At 39.9% G+C, this 19,595-nt stretch overlaps 4 protein-coding genes across 6 annotated transcripts in view; 1 reads left to right on the top strand and 3 right to left on the bottom strand.

The window, feature by feature from the left end:
• The window catches only part of LOC105284155 (ATP-binding cassette sub-family A member 12), a 36,638-nt gene extending 34,909 nt beyond the window's left edge, over positions 1 to 1,729 (bottom strand). Inside the window, exon 1 of one of the 2 annotated variants that reach the window (XM_026974186.1) lies at positions 40 to 1,727. The gene's annotated coding sequence lies outside the window, so the exon portion shown is untranslated. Of the gene's footprint in view, positions 1 to 39 lie in introns of both variants that reach the window. The other variant, XM_011347461.3, reaches the window with a different exon arrangement.
• Positions 1,730 to 6,646: 4,917 nt separating this feature from the next.
• On the top strand, positions 6,647 to 12,999 carry LOC105284156 (tryptophan 2,3-dioxygenase). Its single transcript, XM_011347463.3, has 7 exons — positions 6,647 to 8,417; positions 8,752 to 8,906; positions 9,092 to 9,303; positions 10,813 to 11,172; positions 11,403 to 11,652; positions 11,796 to 11,889; positions 12,275 to 12,999. Exons 1-7 carry the CDS (start codon positions 8,389 to 8,391, stop codon positions 12,465 to 12,467), a joined length of 1,293 nt encoding a protein of 430 aa, XP_011345765.1. The 5' UTR covers positions 6,647 to 8,388; the 3' UTR covers positions 12,468 to 12,999.
• Positions 13,000 to 13,153: 154 nt separating this feature from the next.
• Positions 13,154 to 15,771, bottom strand: LOC105284157 (cathepsin O). 2 transcript variants are annotated; one of them, XM_011347465.3, is made up of 7 exons: positions 15,416 to 15,617; positions 15,078 to 15,216; positions 14,471 to 14,703; positions 13,929 to 14,074; positions 13,758 to 13,811; positions 13,343 to 13,611; positions 13,154 to 13,245 (listed from the first exon to the last, which is right to left on the bottom strand). In XM_011347465.3, exons 1-7 carry the CDS (start codon positions 15,599 to 15,601, stop codon positions 13,208 to 13,210), a joined length of 1,065 nt encoding a protein of 354 aa, XP_011345767.1. In that variant the 5' UTR covers positions 15,602 to 15,617; the 3' UTR covers positions 13,154 to 13,207. The 2 variants fall into 2 exon arrangements, with proteins under 2 accessions (XP_011345767.1, XP_011345766.1); XM_011347464.2 differs by having other exon boundaries at positions 13,154 to 13,611; positions 15,416 to 15,771.
• Positions 15,772 to 15,864: 93 nt separating this feature from the next.
• Positions 15,865 to 19,229, bottom strand: LOC105284158. Its single transcript, XM_020033245.2, has 6 exons — positions 19,171 to 19,229; positions 18,348 to 18,678; positions 17,983 to 18,265; positions 17,462 to 17,795; positions 16,962 to 17,325; positions 15,865 to 16,676 (listed from the first exon to the last, which is right to left on the bottom strand). The coding sequence occupies exons 1-6, from the start codon at positions 19,227 to 19,229 to the stop codon at positions 16,140 to 16,142; spliced, it is 1,908 nt and encodes a 635-aa protein (XP_019888804.2). The 3' UTR covers positions 15,865 to 16,139.
• Between the last annotated feature and the right edge of the window lie 366 nt (positions 19,230 to 19,595).

Genomic DNA, 19,595 nt, shown 5'->3' on the forward strand with positions numbered 1-19,595 from the left:
AATTTATTTAACACATATTTAAAAACATGTCGTACTTACGGTTTTACAAGTTATTGATCACCTTGGCTCCACGCTCGTTTCAGCTAGACGCTAGCGAAAAACTCCGAGATAAAGGAGCACGCGCGGACGCGTCGATGATCTATCGATCCGCGTGATCTATCGAGGATAGACACGCGAATCGCGAGAAGCGGCGTCACGATCGTGCAACGCGGATGATGCGCGATCAGTGACCGGTCTCGCGGTTCTCGCGAAGCTCGCGGAGCTTTTCGGAGCGCATCGCACGCGCTCCGGCGAAGATCAGAGGCCCAAGAGCGGGGAAGACCAGCTCCGCTCCAGATCGGATCTGTCGCGGGACCGCGGATGCGAGATGCAGGACCACGCACCGAGATCTGCGAGACGCGGCGTTACAGCGAGCGCGCAAATTTTACGCCGATCCACCGAACGAAGGCGAAACTTGTCCCGGCCTGTTTTCTTGTTTCACGTTTTTCTCAGCTACTACTCGGCAACCGCAGCCGATCGGAGATGATGACGTTCATGCACACTAGAACGACGGTTGGGAGACGACTGTTGCCACCACCGTGATCCACAACCACGTGGACCTTCGAGGTGCCACACACACACCAGCTCGCCTGTCTCGTGTATATAAGCGAGTGTACGCGACGAACGAGCGAGCGAACGAGCGAGTCGATCGGGAATCGCCTTCTGATTCGATCGATCGAAATCCAAGTATCTTGAGTAGACGAACTTTTTGGCTGTAAGATGGACTGAAGAGTTGGGGGGAATTGAATATGAAGGAAACTCGATCGTCTATTTAATTGTTAACTTAAAGACGAGTTACCTCATCATCATCTGAAAATGCTTTCTCACGCTGGACAACACATGTTTATTCGTTTTTATTCATCTTTTTGCTTTAGAATTTAGTATTTAGAAGAATAACATGTAATATGTAATATGTAATCTTGTCGGGAAATAATGTAGTTGTATTAGATACTTTTCCTCAATAATTATATTGATCTAATTGATGTTATTTAACATTCCAGGAAAATGATTTCTTTTTTATGTTTACGTGCAATAAAATAATTAGCCTCAATAATGTATGACTGACAATATCAACGTTAAACGTGGATGAATCATTAGATCGATCAGAGCGTTTCGGATCTAGAAGAACGCTCGTTCTTGATCACGGCGTACATGCGAAAACTTAGTAAATCTCGGTAATAATGCAATTATCTTGAGGAAGTGAGAGAGGAAGAGGCAGATCGTCGAGATTTTCAGAACACACGTAGCCTGCTCTACGTGCACGGAATCGTACGGGAAATCACAAATCCCCGTGAGAAAAATGGCGAATTCTACATTTCAATCTTGTATAAAGTGACTATCCGGACCAACTGCTAGCTACAATATCAATTTATCTCGTTTAATCTATAAATAGATCGAGAAGCATCAAGCGCAATAAATCGAACATATTAGCGACTTCATCTTGAAAGCATGCTGCGAAACGTTTGGCTTGTTAAACTTACCTGATTATTTTATAATTTATTTATCGTACAATCGTGAATGCTAACGGTGAAGGTCGATCCAACTGACCTTTTCTGGCAAATATCATTATAACAGCGATTTCCATTGAAAGCCCGGTGCATGCATGATGATCTGTCAGTTAAGTGATTTATTACGATTTATCGGTATTCTATTAAAATGTAGCCATTAAATAAAAATAAGACGTTATTTAAAATAACAAACTGACATATCCATATTCTGAAAACGTTTAAAATCATATTAAATTGCGAAATAAATCTTATTACATTTTTTTATATTAACTTTATTAATAAGTTCCTTATATTTTCAGTGCTTTACTTATTATCTATTCTCATTATTACATTATTTATATATTATAAACATTATATCATTTCATTCTACTTTCACTGTATCTAGATCGAATGGTGACGAGTAATGTGCAAAATAGCCAGAACTACCTGAGACCGATCTAAGAAAAAAGGCGACTCTGCTCTTCTCCGAGAACATCTGAAGATAGGACTGACGTACGTGTTTGAAAAAGGAGCCAAAAAAGCGAAAACCCGTTCGGCAAGAACTGACCGAGGCCAGACACCGCGTTTGACTTCATGTAAATCGAGAATCGCGAGTACGCGAGTAATACGTTACGCTACCGCACGTTAATATCGCGATATCTGGATGCACGATCATTCGTGATCAGCGAAAACGTCCCAGCAACCTGCTATGCGACACTGCGGTAACAATTGTTTAAGCGTAAACTGACATAACGCTAATTGCGATATCGTCGGGGTGGCAAATGTAATTTGCTAATCAAGGCGTCATTCATTGACACATAATAGCCGCCGCGAAGAGATGTAACATTCATGATGGAAACACATAGAAGCTATATATCAAATAATCTGACACGTTAACGACGAGTAATTTAATCAGCAGGAAGAAGAGAGAAGATTCTATCTCGCACAAACCCTAAACCATGAACCATTTTATAAGAAGCAATTTTTTTAATTTTCAATATTTAAAATTAAAAGTATATAGAAATATATATCCTGATCTGTGTGCATGTTAAATGCAACGTAGTGCATCCTTCCTGTTTCGCAACATTCTTCGCTTTTCAGCGTGATCCACGAACGCACGTGGCATCAGTCGATCTTCGCGCAGAGATGCCTTCTTATAGAGGCCGAAGGATCTGATCGAAGAAATCAATGCGCGACTGCCAGCTTCAATCTAGGCTTCTGTCTCCACAGAAAAAAAAAAACACGCAGCTACTCCCATAACTGCTCGCGGGCGCGCAGTCGAAGGGAAATTGCCCGAACAGGACGGACAATCGCGGTGAATGGTATCTCATTAACCGGCTTCTCACGTGTTTCCGCAATGGCGTCAGATGTTCTGACGTGGTTGCATGGATTTCTATATTTACTACGTAAATTAAACAAAAAACGCAATCCTAATGAAATTCGCTCGTATGCAATGCCGAAATGAACATGCATCCTGCGTCGTTCAGTCCTTCCGTTCTCCAAAACAATTCCAGACGCAGTGGCATCTGACACGTGCGATTTAGTCTTTTCTGCTCGACGAACGACGGGGACGACGGAAAAAGCGAAGCTCTTGATGGACGTGGCAAACGATTTTGCACAACGGGTTATCGTTGTCGCGAGAAAGGGAGGCAAAACCGTGCGTGCGAGCTCGCGGGCGTGTTTCCGCTCCGATCGTTTTGCGTTTTGCGCGAAGTCTGGCGAAGTAAATTCCGACTTGCGCTGGCCGCACCCTGAGCTGACCCTTGCCGACGAATATTGAGTAACGAGAAGCCGTTACTGTGGGCGAATAATCGGCCGCTGGTCCATTATCTTCATTTTATGCCGTTGCGCTCGATTGCGACAGAACGAGCTCCTTATCTCTGAGCAAATTCCGCAGATTGCGCAAGCGGCCGCCTGGAAAAGAATTGGTCGGCTAAACACGCTTAGTAAATTATTACTCGATCGTGGTATCAACCTTGAGATTACGATTGAACCTCTAATACGCTCTTTAATCTTCCTCGCACACATAGCGTATCAGCAGAAGGCTATGTCGATTTGACATTATCTATCCCCTATGCGTCGATCATTTAAATGACGCTTGTATTTGTAGCATTCATTCTTGTAATAAATATTACTGACGTGTACCTTCCCGTCACGTACTTCACCGACTTCGAATTTCTATCCGAAACTCTCGGCTGTCGCAAAAATATCGCTCGAAGTGTGCCACGTCTTCCGCACGAGAAACGTGCCGCCCGCGAAGAAACTATTACGCGCGACGGACAGACCTGCATTCGCCTTGTCAAGAGAAAATGTAATAATGAGCGCTAAGCGGAAAAACCGGGATAGAATACAAAGCTATTAATTCATGCAAATTGCAGCGAACGAGGTCCACTGCCACGCGTCCTGTACGCGAGAGAATCCGACAAAGAAAGAAAGAAAGAAAGAAAGAGAGGAGGAGAGAAACCGGAAAGTGCGGACTCCTCGGCGTTCATTAATGCCGATGATTACGCCGGAAATTACACCTTCTCGATATCGTTCGGCTCCCTCTAATAACGAGGGAACCCTGAACTTGTCGCGCGGTAAATAAATCGCAGCATGTCCAACGAAACTTCCGTGCGTGTCAACTCACAACATGTTACAGCTCCTGAGCCGGCTACTTTGCGCGACGCGGGATGTAATCCGGCGAGACGCGCGCGATCGTTAAGCGAAATATTAGAAATTAGCGTGCGACGGGCATAATGTCTCTGGTAATATTCCCGGTAATCATGGCAAAACACTTCTCGACGGGACAAACACAATTACGTAAATGAGTGTCGCATGTAATCGAACGAACTCCCGAATGGCGCTTCCGGCTCTTGAATAAGTGATGCACATACAGCACGTGGAGTACCTTGAAACAACTTCGCGGCCGCGTACACGTGAGAGGACGCAGCATCAGCACATTATACCATACATGTATAGGCGCGAAAGCAAATGTCAAAATGGAATCGATGCTTTTTCCTTTTAAGGGGGGAGCCTGCTTTAGAACGTTGAAAATAAGGTATAATTTTACGAATTTTTTTAGAGAAACTATACAGCGGATCATTATAAAACTTTGATGCATTTATTAGTACATGTTTAAAGATAAAAAAATTATTTTTTGATTTGAATATATCGCTTGTAGAGGTCGTCCTGGAGAAATCTTAGTGCGGCCGCGTCGCCGGCATTGCAAATTGGTGAGCATTCTCCTGCCTCCAAATTTCGTCTAAACTGAAAAATTGAAATATCTTCTCGTTATTTATGAATTCCCATCATCGATGAACCAAAGAGAGAAGAAAAAAGTTGAAAAGTGCCAAAATGGTGGAGCTTAGAACACAAAAGTACGATTTTTAGGCAAAGTTGTTGAACTTTTTCATGCAAAAGTAATTGTTTAACTTAATGTTTTTATGAATATTAAAGGTTCATCGACGATGGGAATTCATAAATAACGAGAAAATATTTCAATTTTTCAGTTTGGATGAAATTTGGAGGCAGGAGAATGCTCACCAATTTACAATGCCGGCTAATAAATGCATCAAAGTTTTATAATGATCCGCTGTATAGTTTTTCCAAAACAATTCGTAAAATTATACCTTATTTTCAACGTTCTAAAGCAGGCTCCCCCCTTAATGCTGCGCTGTGAACGGCGAATGTAATGATGATACTCGTAATGCACGCGAAGAAAAAAGTTGAAAAGTGCCAAAATGGTGGAGCTTAGAACACAAAAGTACGATTTTTAGGCAAAGGTTTTGAACTTTTTCATGCAAAAATAATTGTTTAACTTAATGTTTTTATGAATATTAAAGGTTCATCGACGATGGGAATTCATAAATAACGAGAAAATATTTCAATTTTTCAGTTTGGATGAAATTTGGAGGCAGGAGAATGCTCACCAATTTACAATGCCGGCTAATAAATGCATCAAAGTTTTATAATGATCCGCTGTATAGTTTTTCCAAAACAATTCGTAAAATTATACCTTATTTTCAACGTTCTAAAGCAGGCTCCCCCCTTAATGCTGCGCTGTGAACGGCGAATGTAATGATGATACTCGTAATGCACGCGAAGAAAAAAGTTGAAAAGTGCCAAAATGGTGGAGCTTAGAACACAAAAGTACGATTTTTAGGCAAAGGTTTTGAACTTTTTCATGCAAAAATAATTGTTTAACTTAATGTTTTTATGAATATTAAAGGTTCATCGACGATGGGAATTCATAAATAACGAGAAAATATTTCAATTTTTCAGTTTGGATGAAATTTGGAGGCGGGAGAATGCTCACCAATTTACAATACCGGCTGCACTGAGATGCCTCCAGGACGACCTCTACAGGCGATATATTCAAATCAAAAAATAATTTTTTTTGTCTTTAAACATGTACTAATAAATGCATCAAAGTTTTATAATGATCCGCTGTATAGTTTCTCCAAAAACAATTCGTAAAATATACCTTATTTTCAGCGTTCTAAAGCAGGCTCCCCCCTTAAGCGATTAAGAGATCCGCAAGCAACGATCGTTACTTGCAACATTCTCTTCGACAAGTGACTTCCTCTAAAGTCTATGCGTAGGGAACGTTTCTTCAGGGAACGGCTTATCACGAGATATGTTTCCTGCTGTGTGTGCATACTTGCGCACATTGCAAGTATTTTGTTGCATTTTGTTTCGTTCTCATGGGCAAACGTGCGTTCCGCGAACGAGATGCGAACTCGAATCCGATATCGAGGAAATTCCGTGAAAATTGCAGCGGAACAACGACAAAGAGGCCACTGGGCACTCGCTCTTCGGTACTGGGTAAATCGATAGGTCGCTGGGAACGCGAGATGAAGAAGAACGAAGCTCCGGGGGAAGGGAAGAAAATTAATCAGTGACCGCGGTGTTATCAATATTTCCGGGAAACTACGTGTCCTGTGGATAGCTGAACGCATCAACAGATCTCTCTGCTATCTGGAACCACCATCGTTATGATTTTATTAACAATAATTGTTATTACCAATAATTGTTATTTATTATTATTATTTATCCTGGCAGTTATGTGCATTATTATTTGCGCAATTTAAATTATAACGTCATTGTGTTGAAAATTCTGTGGTCGCTCACGATTGGTCCGGAGATTATTTTCGAAATAATCTCAGCGGCATGATGGACTCGCCTCATTCAAATGGGAATTTAATCAATAAGATACAAACAAGTATGAAAATGTAAATTAATAATTCATACTGGGTAAACATTTACGCGAATTCATCGCAAATAACATTATTTCTGCTTTGTAATTCCTGCTCCGCTAATTTTTTCTGCAAGCTTAAACTTCAAGCTTACTGCCAATTTCTGCGAAAATCTGCGTAGTAGGAATATCAATCGGCAAACGGTCCTTCAATCTTCTTTGCAACGTTGTTCCTCGTAGAAAGTTTAGCATTCTTATTCTGCAACGGTATTTCAAGGACGGAAACTACATCAGCTGTTCACCAGAAAAGCCGAACGATCGCTCAAGGGAAACCTAAGCAGATTTGAGAGTAAATTTGCGAGAAACGTTGCAACCAATTAATCATGATATAAATATATATAATATAAAAGAGAAAAATGCTGCGATAAAATAAAGCTTTTTCAGTTTCGCTGGAAAAATTAGTTTTAAATTGCTCGAGACGTAATTATAATTGATGTCGGTTTACGAGTTATAAGAATCTCTTGTTTATTTATCCTTTTGCATATTTAGGATATCTTCCTTTTATTTAATTTATTATTCAATCAAGGCAACGTGATATACACGATGCGACATCTGCCACTGAGGAGAAATGTTAGGAAATCAGAGAGAATTATCGCAACCGACGATATCATAGGAGTCTGCAATAAATTGTTATATAAATCTTAAAAGATGTTTTTATCATTTTGTTATTAAATTTTCATTAAAATGTTGGCCAATACTAGGATTGAAAAAGTTTAGAAGACGGACACTAGCTTGATATGCCTGCAAAAGCTTATGATAAAACACTTTAATTAAAAATTGGTGTTTGTGTGATTAATTCACTCTTGAGATAATTTCTCACGATTACAAAATCAAGATTACAAGATGAAAATATCTATCAACTATAATTTTGTCATAATGTTATGTTAAGTTGTTTAAACGTGATAACACTAAACAAAATTATAATTTTAATAATATTATATACTGCATTAAGAACTAATTTAAAATTCAAGCAGTATACAATAATTGCTAAGATATATTAAAAAATCGAAATATTGAATACATGTACAGAGGCAAGTTTTTATTTCAAAAACATGGATAATTTTCTTATTGATTTGCTTTCTTCTTTACATTATTATCATTCAATTACGAAAACGCGTGTATTTTCTAGAAAATATTTTACTCTGTCCCAATTATTTGGTAAGCATTTTTTACTCGCTGTTGCAAGCCTGGCACTTCGTTTATCGGCGATGAATACATCAAGCCTGACACGACAAGTGAACTATAACAAATCAAAACAAGACATAAATGACGATAATCGCGCTTATCCATATACGACCCGTTATCGTTAAAAGATGCTTCATTGCAATGTAACTCTCAGGCGCCGATATTATCCAGAAGATAATTCATTACCGTCCTTTGCCAATGGGACGTTAGTCTCGCGCCGGCCACCTCTTCGACAACGTGCATCGCGTGTAGTCTCCCCTGCATTCGATGACTTACATTTCAAAAAAATTTACAATTCAAGAAACGCATCGATCTTTCTGACAAGATCTAGTCTATTAGTTTCAAGAGCATTTGAACAAATTAATTTATATTAAAAAAACTTCTTGAGAGACTCAGTGTTACTTCGTTGACTTCTTCATCAAAGAGACATATATCTCAAGCATGGCTTGTCCAGTATCAAGTGGTATCGCGTAAGTAATTTTTTTCATCCTAAGTACCTTGAAAAAATTCTTTTTAATATCTCATTTATTAAATTACGCGATAAAAAACCGAGCATGTTCGGATGCAGTACGTGCTTCACGTGTGACTATTACTTTCAATGATTTGGTTCACGCTTTTAAGTGATGAAATAATGATAAAAGCATTCCGCGACATTCGTCAAAACAGATTACGTGCGGCAGCGTAATTTACATTTGATTTCGTAACATCGTAAGCCGGTTGCGTGTTACCACTCACGTTCGCGAGCACATGCATGCATTGCACGCGACCGATAGTGCTGATAAGAGTGAATCAATTTCGTTGAAGAGAGGATCACGATCAGGACAAGGACAAGTTAATGCACGGATTGCTCTACGGCGAGTATCTACACTTGGACAAGATCTTGTCAGCGCAACGATTACTCAGCGCCGAATACAGTGACGAGGTCCACGATGAACATCTCTTCATCATCACTCACCAAGGTACTAATGCAATTAATTTATCGTATCAAACTTAATGTATTCATCGCCGATGAATGATTGAAAATGACAAGCAAACATTCAAAAATTGAATTGATATCTATCGCGCAGTAAATATCGTTCCAACCTTGGTCCACTATTGTTTCTTGTATGCACTGATCTAACTGCATGCCTCTTGATTGTCTCAGCGTACGAGCTGTGGTTCAAACAAATCATTTTCGAGCTCGACTCCGTCAGGGCGCTCTTCAGCTCCAATGCTCATGATGCTCATGACGCGCACAATGGCACGATGAATAATAGCTCGGCCAACAACCAGGAAAACGGAGTTTCCCATGTCCTGAACGAGACGAAAACTCTGGAGATTCTGAAGCGACTGAATCGCATCGTGCTCATCCTGAAAGTACGTTCTGAAAAACGTTTGCGCAAAAAACGGGACGCGGTCCTGTGTCTAATAATAGCGTGTAATTCGAGTGAGATGCTAATTAGATGCATCGCAGATAAATCCGCTTACATCCACGGTGACAATGATGGCGAGGAAAGGTGAACGACCCTTAATCATAAGCCGATTACCATGCGTGTTCCCCCGACATTTAATCAAATTTTTTCATCTCATCAGTGAAAGCTGTTTGCTGTTCGTGATGCTTCCTCTTACATCCTCTTACGTGTTACGGAAACACGTGCGAAGTAACGTGCAGCTACACGTACGATGCTCATGCGAAATCACAAATCGCGACTTGTAACTTGTGCCAGCTAAAATATTACGTGATGCAAATACGGAATAGATATTCGCTTTTAACGCAGAATCGATTTTAAGCTACATTTACTTTTTTTCGCTTGATAAATTCTATCTATCTTCAAGAATCCTGAACTCTTTATTTGATACTTGTTAGTAGCAAAACAGAAATAAGAAAAAATTAATAGAATATCCGAGATGATACTATCTCACTCACAAAATTGATTTCGTAATAAGTTGTTGCAAATCAATGAAGATAACACCGACATGTAGAATGTCTGACGCGTAGCGGCATATTTTCCTTCGTATTTAACAACGATTACCATTACAATTACGATAGGAATCCGATAGGCAAGACCGTGGAAAATGCGAAAACAATATCGGGGATCTGAGTAAGATAATATTCTTAGATGACATGTGACACCGGACATCGACTTGTGTGTACGTAATTACATTACGTAACAAACCCGTTACTCTTTTTACCGCATTACATTTTAATACAGCGGAACGAAGGTGTGGTTCTTTCTTTTTATTTCACAAGGTATCTCCCCGCAACCTGCTGTATTCTCGATACGCACGTGAATATAATATCAAAACATAATATTGAATATCTTGCGACAGAATTACCGTTGTGAAATGAGAGCAACGCGCCTACATCAATAACCAAAGATAATTCAGTCTATCTTTGAGTGTAAAATAAAATGGAATTTTCTATATTACGCGATAGAGAATTAATGTCACAACTCTATAAACAATTCTAAATTAAAAATTATGAAAAATTAGAGAAAAAATGAGAACACAGATCGATCTGATTAAATCTGTGTTAAGAGAAATCATTTATATGCTAATGATTCATTAGCGTATAAATTAGTAATCATATTCATTAGTAATGAATATGATTACGCTAGGCTCATTGCGATCCTTTGGTGTACTTGCATTGCCATATTGGCGCACTAGACTTGCATAGACCCTATGTACGCACCCTTTATGCCAGCACCCATAGAAATACGAAAGCAGTCTCGTTGAACAATCGATAAGAAACGTGTCTTTTCGAGGTTTGAAATACCAACAGTCTCAATGACGTGTTCCATGACTTATAATTACAAGAATTTACAATTACAACAATCTCTGCCGATCTTGGATGAAATCATGGAATGAGACCAATGCATATTGCAGTTGCTGGTCGATCAAGTGACTATTCTGGAGACGATGACGCCGTTGGACTTCATGGCGTTTCGAGACTACCTGTGCCCAGCCTCGGGTTTCCAATCGCTGCAATTCCGCCTGCTGGAGAACAAACTGGGCGTGAAGCAAGAACACAGGGTCAAATATAATCAGAGTTACATGAGGGTCTTTGGTAGAGATCCCGCGGCTATCGAGGCGATCAAGCGGTCGGAAGAGGAGCACAGTCTCAGCACTCTGGTTCAAAGATGGTTAACCAGGACACCGGGTCTCGAGACTGACGACTTCGACTTCTGGGGAAAGTACAAGCGATCGGTGGAGAAGATGCTGAGTGAACAGGAACAAACCGCGAACGTAATCACGCCTGAGTCTATTTTAATTCCGCAAGTTAATTGTAGCTTGACAGAAAACCCTCTGGCGTTTGTAACTCTCCGACGATCTTGAGAACGAATTTTTCTTTGAGGATAATAACGCTAAAACACATGAAAGAAAACGATATCAATTAAAATCACAGATGCGGAATGTCGATGAAACAAATAAAGAGTATGTATAAAAAATTAAATTAAAATTCAATTTGAATTTAGGCACAAACCAAACAACAAATTAAGGAGCACCTGCTGGCCAACGTGCGCTCGCGGCAAGCGGTTTTCGATACCATCTTCAATGAATCTCTCCACAACGCCCTGGTGTCGCGCGGCGAACGTAGATTTTCGCACGGTGCTCTTCAAGGAGCGATAATGATCACTTTGTACCGGGACGAGCCACGGTTCAGCCAACCACACCAAATCCTCATGGCGTTAATGGATATTGACTCCTTAATCACAAAATGGAGATGTAAGAAGACGTATTCGTCTCAAGTTATTCAGATGATGTAACGTTGTATACGGAATGCACGTTAGCGTCATATTGTCCAGTGTAATCTTATCTTCTTTCGTCAATATTAAAAATATTAAAAATATTAATTTTTTTCTTTTCAGATAATCACGTTATCATGGTACAACGGATGATCGGATCCCAACAATTGGGCACTGGCGGCTCCTCCGGTTATCAATATCTCAAGTCCACGCTAAGGTACATTAATTAATTACTTATTCCGGTACTTATAAACGAGATTGATTTACTTTGAAGAAAGAAAGCGATGATTGCATACGACGCGACGTTGGCGAAAATAATGTTGCAAATGAAACGTAATACTTATTTATACCGCGTGCTCCACTATCAGCGCAAATATTTTGTTGCAATAATTTGCTTCAAGATCAACGAAGCGAGTTTATCGCTCGCCAGTAAAATTATCGTTTACAAATAACTATTTTTAATTGATTATTCAATACGTCACTTTACATGGCATCCCGTAGAATGCTCGCGTCGAATACTCGCGATCGCATTATTCTCTGCTTACGCATATTTCTGATAAATTCTAACTCCAATTGCTTATTCTGTGTATTTTAATGAGCAGCGATAGATACAAGGTCTTTCTGGATCTGTTTAACTTGTCGACCTTCCTGATACCTCGGCACATGATTCCGCCGTTGACGAAGCAAATGAAGACGAAGTTATCGATTGCCTCGAACGGCTGGAGCTCGGACGAAAAACAGAATAAACCGGAGGACTCCTCGAGCAACTCCGAAAATAGCTTATGCATGACATAACATATCTTGTAAACTGTCAACAGATAAGTTCCGCTTTCCTAACGTCACATGGCCAGCGTATAAGTGCACTGCAGATAACGATTAAGCAACGCAGGTAGCTCAAATCTTTCCATGTAGCCTGAATTATCACGAGGGGAAAACGTCCCGATATACGTCCTGCGACAGAAAATTTTATTTATGTTAAAATTGAAAATATAAATTCTCTGTCTGAAAATTATTTAGACATTAATTGTAACATATTACAATACGTAATTTATATTAATTGTACCAATGTATATAATTGTATAATTATGAAGTATAAATTATTAATTGTAAACTCTGCAGGATAATTCAGAAGGAAAAGTCAGCGTTTTTTAGAAATTTACGATATCGAGATTGTTGAAGGGGAAAGAAAACTCATATGAATATATGATATTTATGAATATATGAATATATTCTTATATTGGGTAACTACAAATATTATTATCATTTTCTGAAAGATAAATTTTCATCTCGAATCATTTTTACCTCAATAACATAATAAATTTTCGCATCGAACGCTGCACAGACGATCGATATAAATAGTAGGGAAAATATTATTATCATATATTTAACACAATTTTAAGTTTTTATTAAATCATAATATTATGAGTTCCTTGCTTATATGTAAAACAAATAATAAAATACATATCATATGTTTATTTAAGTTTTGAGTACTTGAACCCCTGAAACAGAGGCACGATCTGAAATTTTGCAATCAATCATGCGACATCAAGTGACGAGACCTGATTGGCTATGCCTGCAAACACACACAATAATTTATTTTTATTCGCTGAAACAAATAATTTAATAACTATAAATATCGCACATGCTAAACCGCTTGTAATTAATCTTACCGCATAGATTTTTGCCGAGTGCAATGTAAAGGTAGCCCTTGTCGCCGAAGGTCGGGCCCCACGAATTTTTAACGATGTAATGCGGTATGCTGGCCGTTAGATCGTATCCCACTATTTGCACCGCGTGGTTCACGCTTTCAAACGATCCGTCGCAGTGATATTGTATTACGCCGCCCAAGTAATTCTGCCAAGACATGGCATTCACGGCAACCGCCACGGGTCCGTGAATCGCGAGTGTCTTTAGGAGTTCTTTTTCTGCATCTACAAAGCTGAAACAAGCTCGATTGATTGTTCGGGAACCGATGTAGTAGAAATATAAAATATGTATACGATATTTAATTCAATGAAATTTATAATGAAAAAAGAAGATTTCTCATCAAGATAAAATAATCATGTCCGAGCGAAAATCAATTACCTGTCGCACGTGAAGTCCGTCACCGTGATTCCTCTTTGTGCCTTCGCAGAAATTCTGAAACGGTATCAAGGCACTTTCAAGATCTGTCGGACTACAAATGCAACTATATCGAGTCTTGAAAATTATTTTTTTTTACTATCGAATATTTTTTGATATTTACATTGCACTTACTTGGATAATCTGCACGTGTCGGTTCGCCACGTGAGCGGGTAATCGTTCTCGGAGATGATTTCCGTCTTTGACGCCAGCAGCCACGAGAGCAAGCTACATATATCACCGCCCTGACACCCGTAATCGCCTGGCATGCAGTCGATCATCTGCGTGACGATATCGCAAGATAAAAGTTGAATTATCGAAGAACGGATAAGCGGAACCCAGGAAAGAAGAAATTCTCAAGAGATTTTCAACAAATTTTTCTTATCTTCTCTTTCCTTTTCTTCCTCTTTCTCTCTAGCTGCATTGAAAATCGTGCAGGAAATCTTTTAAATTTCTCGCTTCAAGACTTTCCTGGATCCTCGGGCAAAATTGCGTTGAAAGTTCAAGGGAGCTGCTGAAATAAGGGAGCCAATCGCCCTGAGAGTACGATATCCGCCGATTTATCGGAGCATAATTTGCCTGAGCACGCTTTCGCAAAATTTGTATTTAATACGAGCTTCTTTCAGCAGTCCCCTCGTGTGTGAACAGAGAGGCGTGTCAGGAATACAACGACCTACTTCCTGCACGCTAAAGGGATACAAAGTTCCGTTTTTGATGGCGTACATGGATTCGGCCACCCCGACTGTGCTGAACGCCCAACACGCGCCGCAGCTCTCCTGACTTCGAACTGGTCCCACGACCCCTTTGTCCCGCCAGTCAAACTTAGGGAGTATCCCTGGCATCCTTTTTACACGATTAACCGAGCCCGTAGAATGCTGACGATGATACGACGCTCTCGTGTGCTTCTGACCTGATCGATAAGATTGCCGTATCAGTGAACAAACCACAATCAGAGTCAGGTAGATCGAAGTAATCGCACGTTGTGAGAGTTTAAGACGCCGTGGCGTTTGATGTAAGCGATAAAAAGAATTCGAACGCCGCCGATATAATAACAAACGATACCGGCCAGCGCGGCATAGCTTTGCTCGAATATCAGACGAGCCGCCGAATCGGCGACGGATTGTAATTCCGCCGTTTTTATAAAGAAACCGGGCGTATTAGGCAGTCTCTCTTCGACCGAGCTACGATTCACACCGTATGAAATACAGTATCTTTATATCCCAAAACCTTGGCCACTCAATTATCCTGCAACGTGTAACTGGTTTCCAATAAAATTAGACTCACTTCGTACGGATAAATCGGGCATCAGGGTTCGTTCCAGGAACTCATCCCCGGATAAATCGGAGAATTCTGTCAGTCCATAATAGGCGCTTTCTTGTGACGAGCGAAAACCGTTCATCCTCTCGATATGTTGCAATGATCTCTACAATTAGTGTTCTCCTCTGATTAATATTAAATTAAGAGACACCATGTTTATATATTATGTTATTTAATATCTATGTATTAGTTGCATTCTTTGTATATTTGAATATATCAAATTATTATCATATTAAGTCTGGTAATAATAATATAAAATATTTTGCGCAAGTACGATCGGACTGACAGATCGCCTTGTCATTCACCTGAAAACGCTCGAACCGTTTTTTATATTCTTCAGGATTGTCCTTGTAGGATTTGTTATATCGGTCAATGTAATTCGCGAACAATTTGGCGTCTTCAACATTTTTATCCGGCTCCACTCTAATTGGTACCATGAAAAAACAAAGGCTTACGACCAGCACTATCGTCACCACTGTTCGCCACTCCATATCTTATGAATACGACACGCACATTCCCGATGTGCACATCGCCGCGCAGTAGGCGATATAACGAGTAGAGAGGTGGGATAAGAACAGTCAGTGTAATGAGTTTAGCAACTATTTAAAACGTGCTGCCGCCAACCAGACTCGTTCGCAAGTGTATCTCGATCAGCGAAGAAGCAAACCTTGCGTCGATAAAATTATATGTATATGTTTTTAGTTTTTTAAATGATTAACTACGGATTATATAAAAGATTTTCAGAAAAATCTGACTTCACAGAGAGATATATCCATTAATTTATTATTTTTTAAAAGAGTTTATACGCATCGATTAATAAAATATTAATTTATAAAATATTGCATACTCAAACTCTCATAAAAGACTCAACAACCCACATCTTTTGCATGCAAACTATTCCAAGTTACATCAAAGTAAGAACATAAACTATTTATATCGCGCGTGAAACCTCATTTTTGCTCGCTAAAAATGTCTAAAAACTTCTAAACAGAATAACATAATTTCATCGCTAGAGTCTTATTATTCGTCTCAACTTTGCTTTCTTCTTTCTTTCTTTCTGATCTTCTTTCGATTTCGAGATTCGATATCACGTCTGTGAAATACCAACTCCGCTATGAAGATTATGATGGAACAAGCATATCCGCCTGCAAGGAAGATGAAGATGAATTTCAGCTGTCTCATCGACAGAGGCTTGTAGCTCTGCTCTTTCATGTCTCTCCATTTCGATTCAAGCCAAAACGTGAATAAACTATCGTCTCGACACTTCTGGATCAAGCCGAACTCTCCCATTTGCCGAACAATCTGGTTCACCCGTTCGTACAGCGGCCAATCCTCGCGAGTGACATACGACTCACTCAACTCACGCAGTGCCTTCGACTTGTGCAGATTCTCGTTAAAAACTCTGTAATGCATGTGCAAACACTCTTCGATGCATAAGGCATTCGATGAATTCTTGACGAATTCCTTGCACTCGTCGTACGTCACCCCTTGAAAGCGCGTTTGCATCACGGCATCGGTTAGTAATCCGGTCAACGATGATGAACCGTACACTACGTACCCTGCTTCCTGCAGAAGAAAATGATATTACAATGTGACGTCATGCATTGCCAAATAGTTTAAAAAAAGAATTTTAATTTTGATGTGAAACTCCAGCAGAAAATTAATCTTTTGAAAATCAAAAGATGTTCTCAGTTTACACAGAAATCGTAATTGATACTGATAAAAGATTTATAAAAATTTCGTACTATTTCGAGGACGTTTCACTTGATATAATTAATGATTTTTATAAAGAATATTTTGCGAGAATTTAATTTTATTAAATTCAAAGAATACACGAAAGCGTGACATTACCCTGATGCTTTCCACGCTGTCGGTGTCGGAATAGAAGACCGGAATGGTAAGCAGAGATGACCAGTGACCCTGCAAGATAGCGTTTATGTTCAGAAACAAAATGAGCACCGAGCATACAAAAATCCTGGTGGAATTGATCTCAGGTGGATGTAAAACTCCCAGGCCAACTATTATCCGCATCGTCTGTAGCCCGGCTCTCGAAAATCCCTCTTTTTTCCAGAAAACTATGAAGGTGATCAAGGAAACCGTGGAGGTTCCTATAATCAGTCCCAGCGACATTAATTGCTTTATCCTGGTGAACAACGAGACCACGTGCGGCTGTGATATGACACAGAGCCCCGACTTCGCGTGAGGATACGTGTATCTGAAAAATGAGCGTTACGTATTAAATTTCATAACTTTTCGTTGTTTTTCGAGATATCACGCGGTACATTCGTAAAGAGATCTTAACAAACACTGCTAATAATTACTAATTATTTCTGAAGAATGCCCGAGCATACCTGAGCTTCCAAGATACGATTATGGGTATCGAATTCAAGCTTATGTCCACCCGGCCATCGCTCAAAGTACCCAACATGCCCTCGTAAGTACCGTTGAGCCCTATACCGCCGATTTCATAAGTACTGGTATGAAGAACGTGAATTTGCAGAACTGAGTTTAGCTTTCGGGAAACGATCTTGAGGATCTCGCTGCTCTCACCGGTGTACCGATCCAAGCCCGATTTATCTGACTTGATGTGCACGTATGGTTGCATCTCAACCGCGTTTAACCGAATGTGATATCGGTTTAGATTGACCGTTTTATCAAAATTCAGATCTTTGCACAGACTTCCGTCTAAAAGTAACAACCGTTATTTAAATTATCCCAAACACGCAAAATTCTAACAATTCTTCCATCTGAATCAGATAAATATGCTTAAAACAGATTTTAGAACATCGGACGAAATTTCATTTTGTATCACAGCAGTTAAACATTTATTCACGTGCCAATATATCGCGTTGAAAGGAAAGAGGATTCATACCTTTCACATAGTTTCTCTTGAACAGTATCCAAGGGTGGCTATCTCGTCCTTTGCCGCGGCCCACCTCGCGCCAACTGGCAGGCGCAATGCTCGAGTACGGATTAAACGTGTAATAGACGACACCCTCGTTTGGATCGATGCACATGAATATTACGGACAGCAAATCGTAGTTCCACGCTGTCCAGAGATACGAGCGTGCATTTATGCAGCCACGCTGCTCGGTCCGCCGATCGACCAGGATGTAAAATCCATCCGAATTCGCCCACGGCGAGTCCTTCGTTTTCTACAGCGTGATCAAAGTATTGCGTACGTTGCTTCTCGCATTGTGACGATTCCTTATCAGTCTTATCCTTATGATTTTTCACCTGCAAAATGGACCGCAAGATCGGCTGCGAGGACGCGATCAGCATGAGATGATGCGTCTTTCGGAGGAATTGGATGAACGGCTGATAGTTCTGGTACTCGATGAAGGAGTATCTCGTCAGAGTGAACTTCTCGAAGGTGTTCACTCGTGAACTGGAGTCCGCTATCAGAGCTACCGGCACGATATTGAAGAACATTTGTCCGAGAAATTCATCGTATTGTCCACCCAGTAGCACAGTGAGCTCGGCCTTTTGCGGTATACATCCCGCTATGGCGATCTGCGAAGAATAATAGAGTTTGGAATTTTTAGTCGAAGATGATGTAATGTATGATCTTTACGTTCAACTGATTTTACTGTTGCGTACAATAAAGCTTTTTAAGCATGACTAGTAGCAATTAAATGTTGCGATGTAAACGCTGTAAACAGTTGTTGATCCGAGATATGAATTGTTTCAAACAATTAAATGTTTCTGGAAATTTTTAGATATTTTTTAACGTCTGGACGATCTTTGAAACTCCAACTCACCGTCGCATTAATTAAATTTTCGTATCCCAGCTTTCCCTTTGGTGGTGTAACGTTGTCATTAAAAATGATGGATAACACATTTATAATGAGTAACAGAACGAGAAACGGTATAGAAAGAAATATGTGTGACATATCGCTTTCAAAGATATTTCATAATTAAGCTTTATCCAAATTAATTCCTGTGCGAAAGCTTCGTGCGGTTCCGCGAGCACAATCCTGATAAAGAATGGTCAAATGTTAGACATGTCTTATAATTTTATTTTCTGCAGATGAACTTTCGTTATTCCTATCAGCGCAACCGATCGATCATGATGTCCCGATAAGGATGCGTATCACGTTTTAACTGTCGTAACGCCATGTTTTCGTTCGTTTGGTCAAACAGAAGATAACGCAATGTTAAATTGTAAAGCCATTATTATATAATATCGACAAGAAAACATTGTCTGTAACATTTTAGCTCGAGATGATAAATGAACATGTTGATAAATCAGTTAATCTGTGTATTCGTTAATCCGTGTCGTTTTCTGCGTGTGAGTGTATCCCTTGTACCGATGATGTTTCATTATTCCGGCAGATCGCGTGCGATGGTGTGCGGTGACAAACGATTCACCGGCGTTCGACGATTCACCGCACTTTCAAACTTTCATTTATTTCTGATGAGGAGATAATACGCTTCCTAAATTGCCAGAGCAGACATACAACGCCGCGATAACATCTTATTGCC

The sequence above is a fragment of the Ooceraea biroi genome, chromosome 12 (genome assembly GCF_003672135.1).
Source record: "Ooceraea biroi isolate clonal line C1 chromosome 12, Obir_v5.4, whole genome shotgun sequence".
Classification (NCBI taxonomy): Eukaryota; Metazoa; Arthropoda; class Insecta; order Hymenoptera; family Formicidae; genus Ooceraea; species Ooceraea biroi.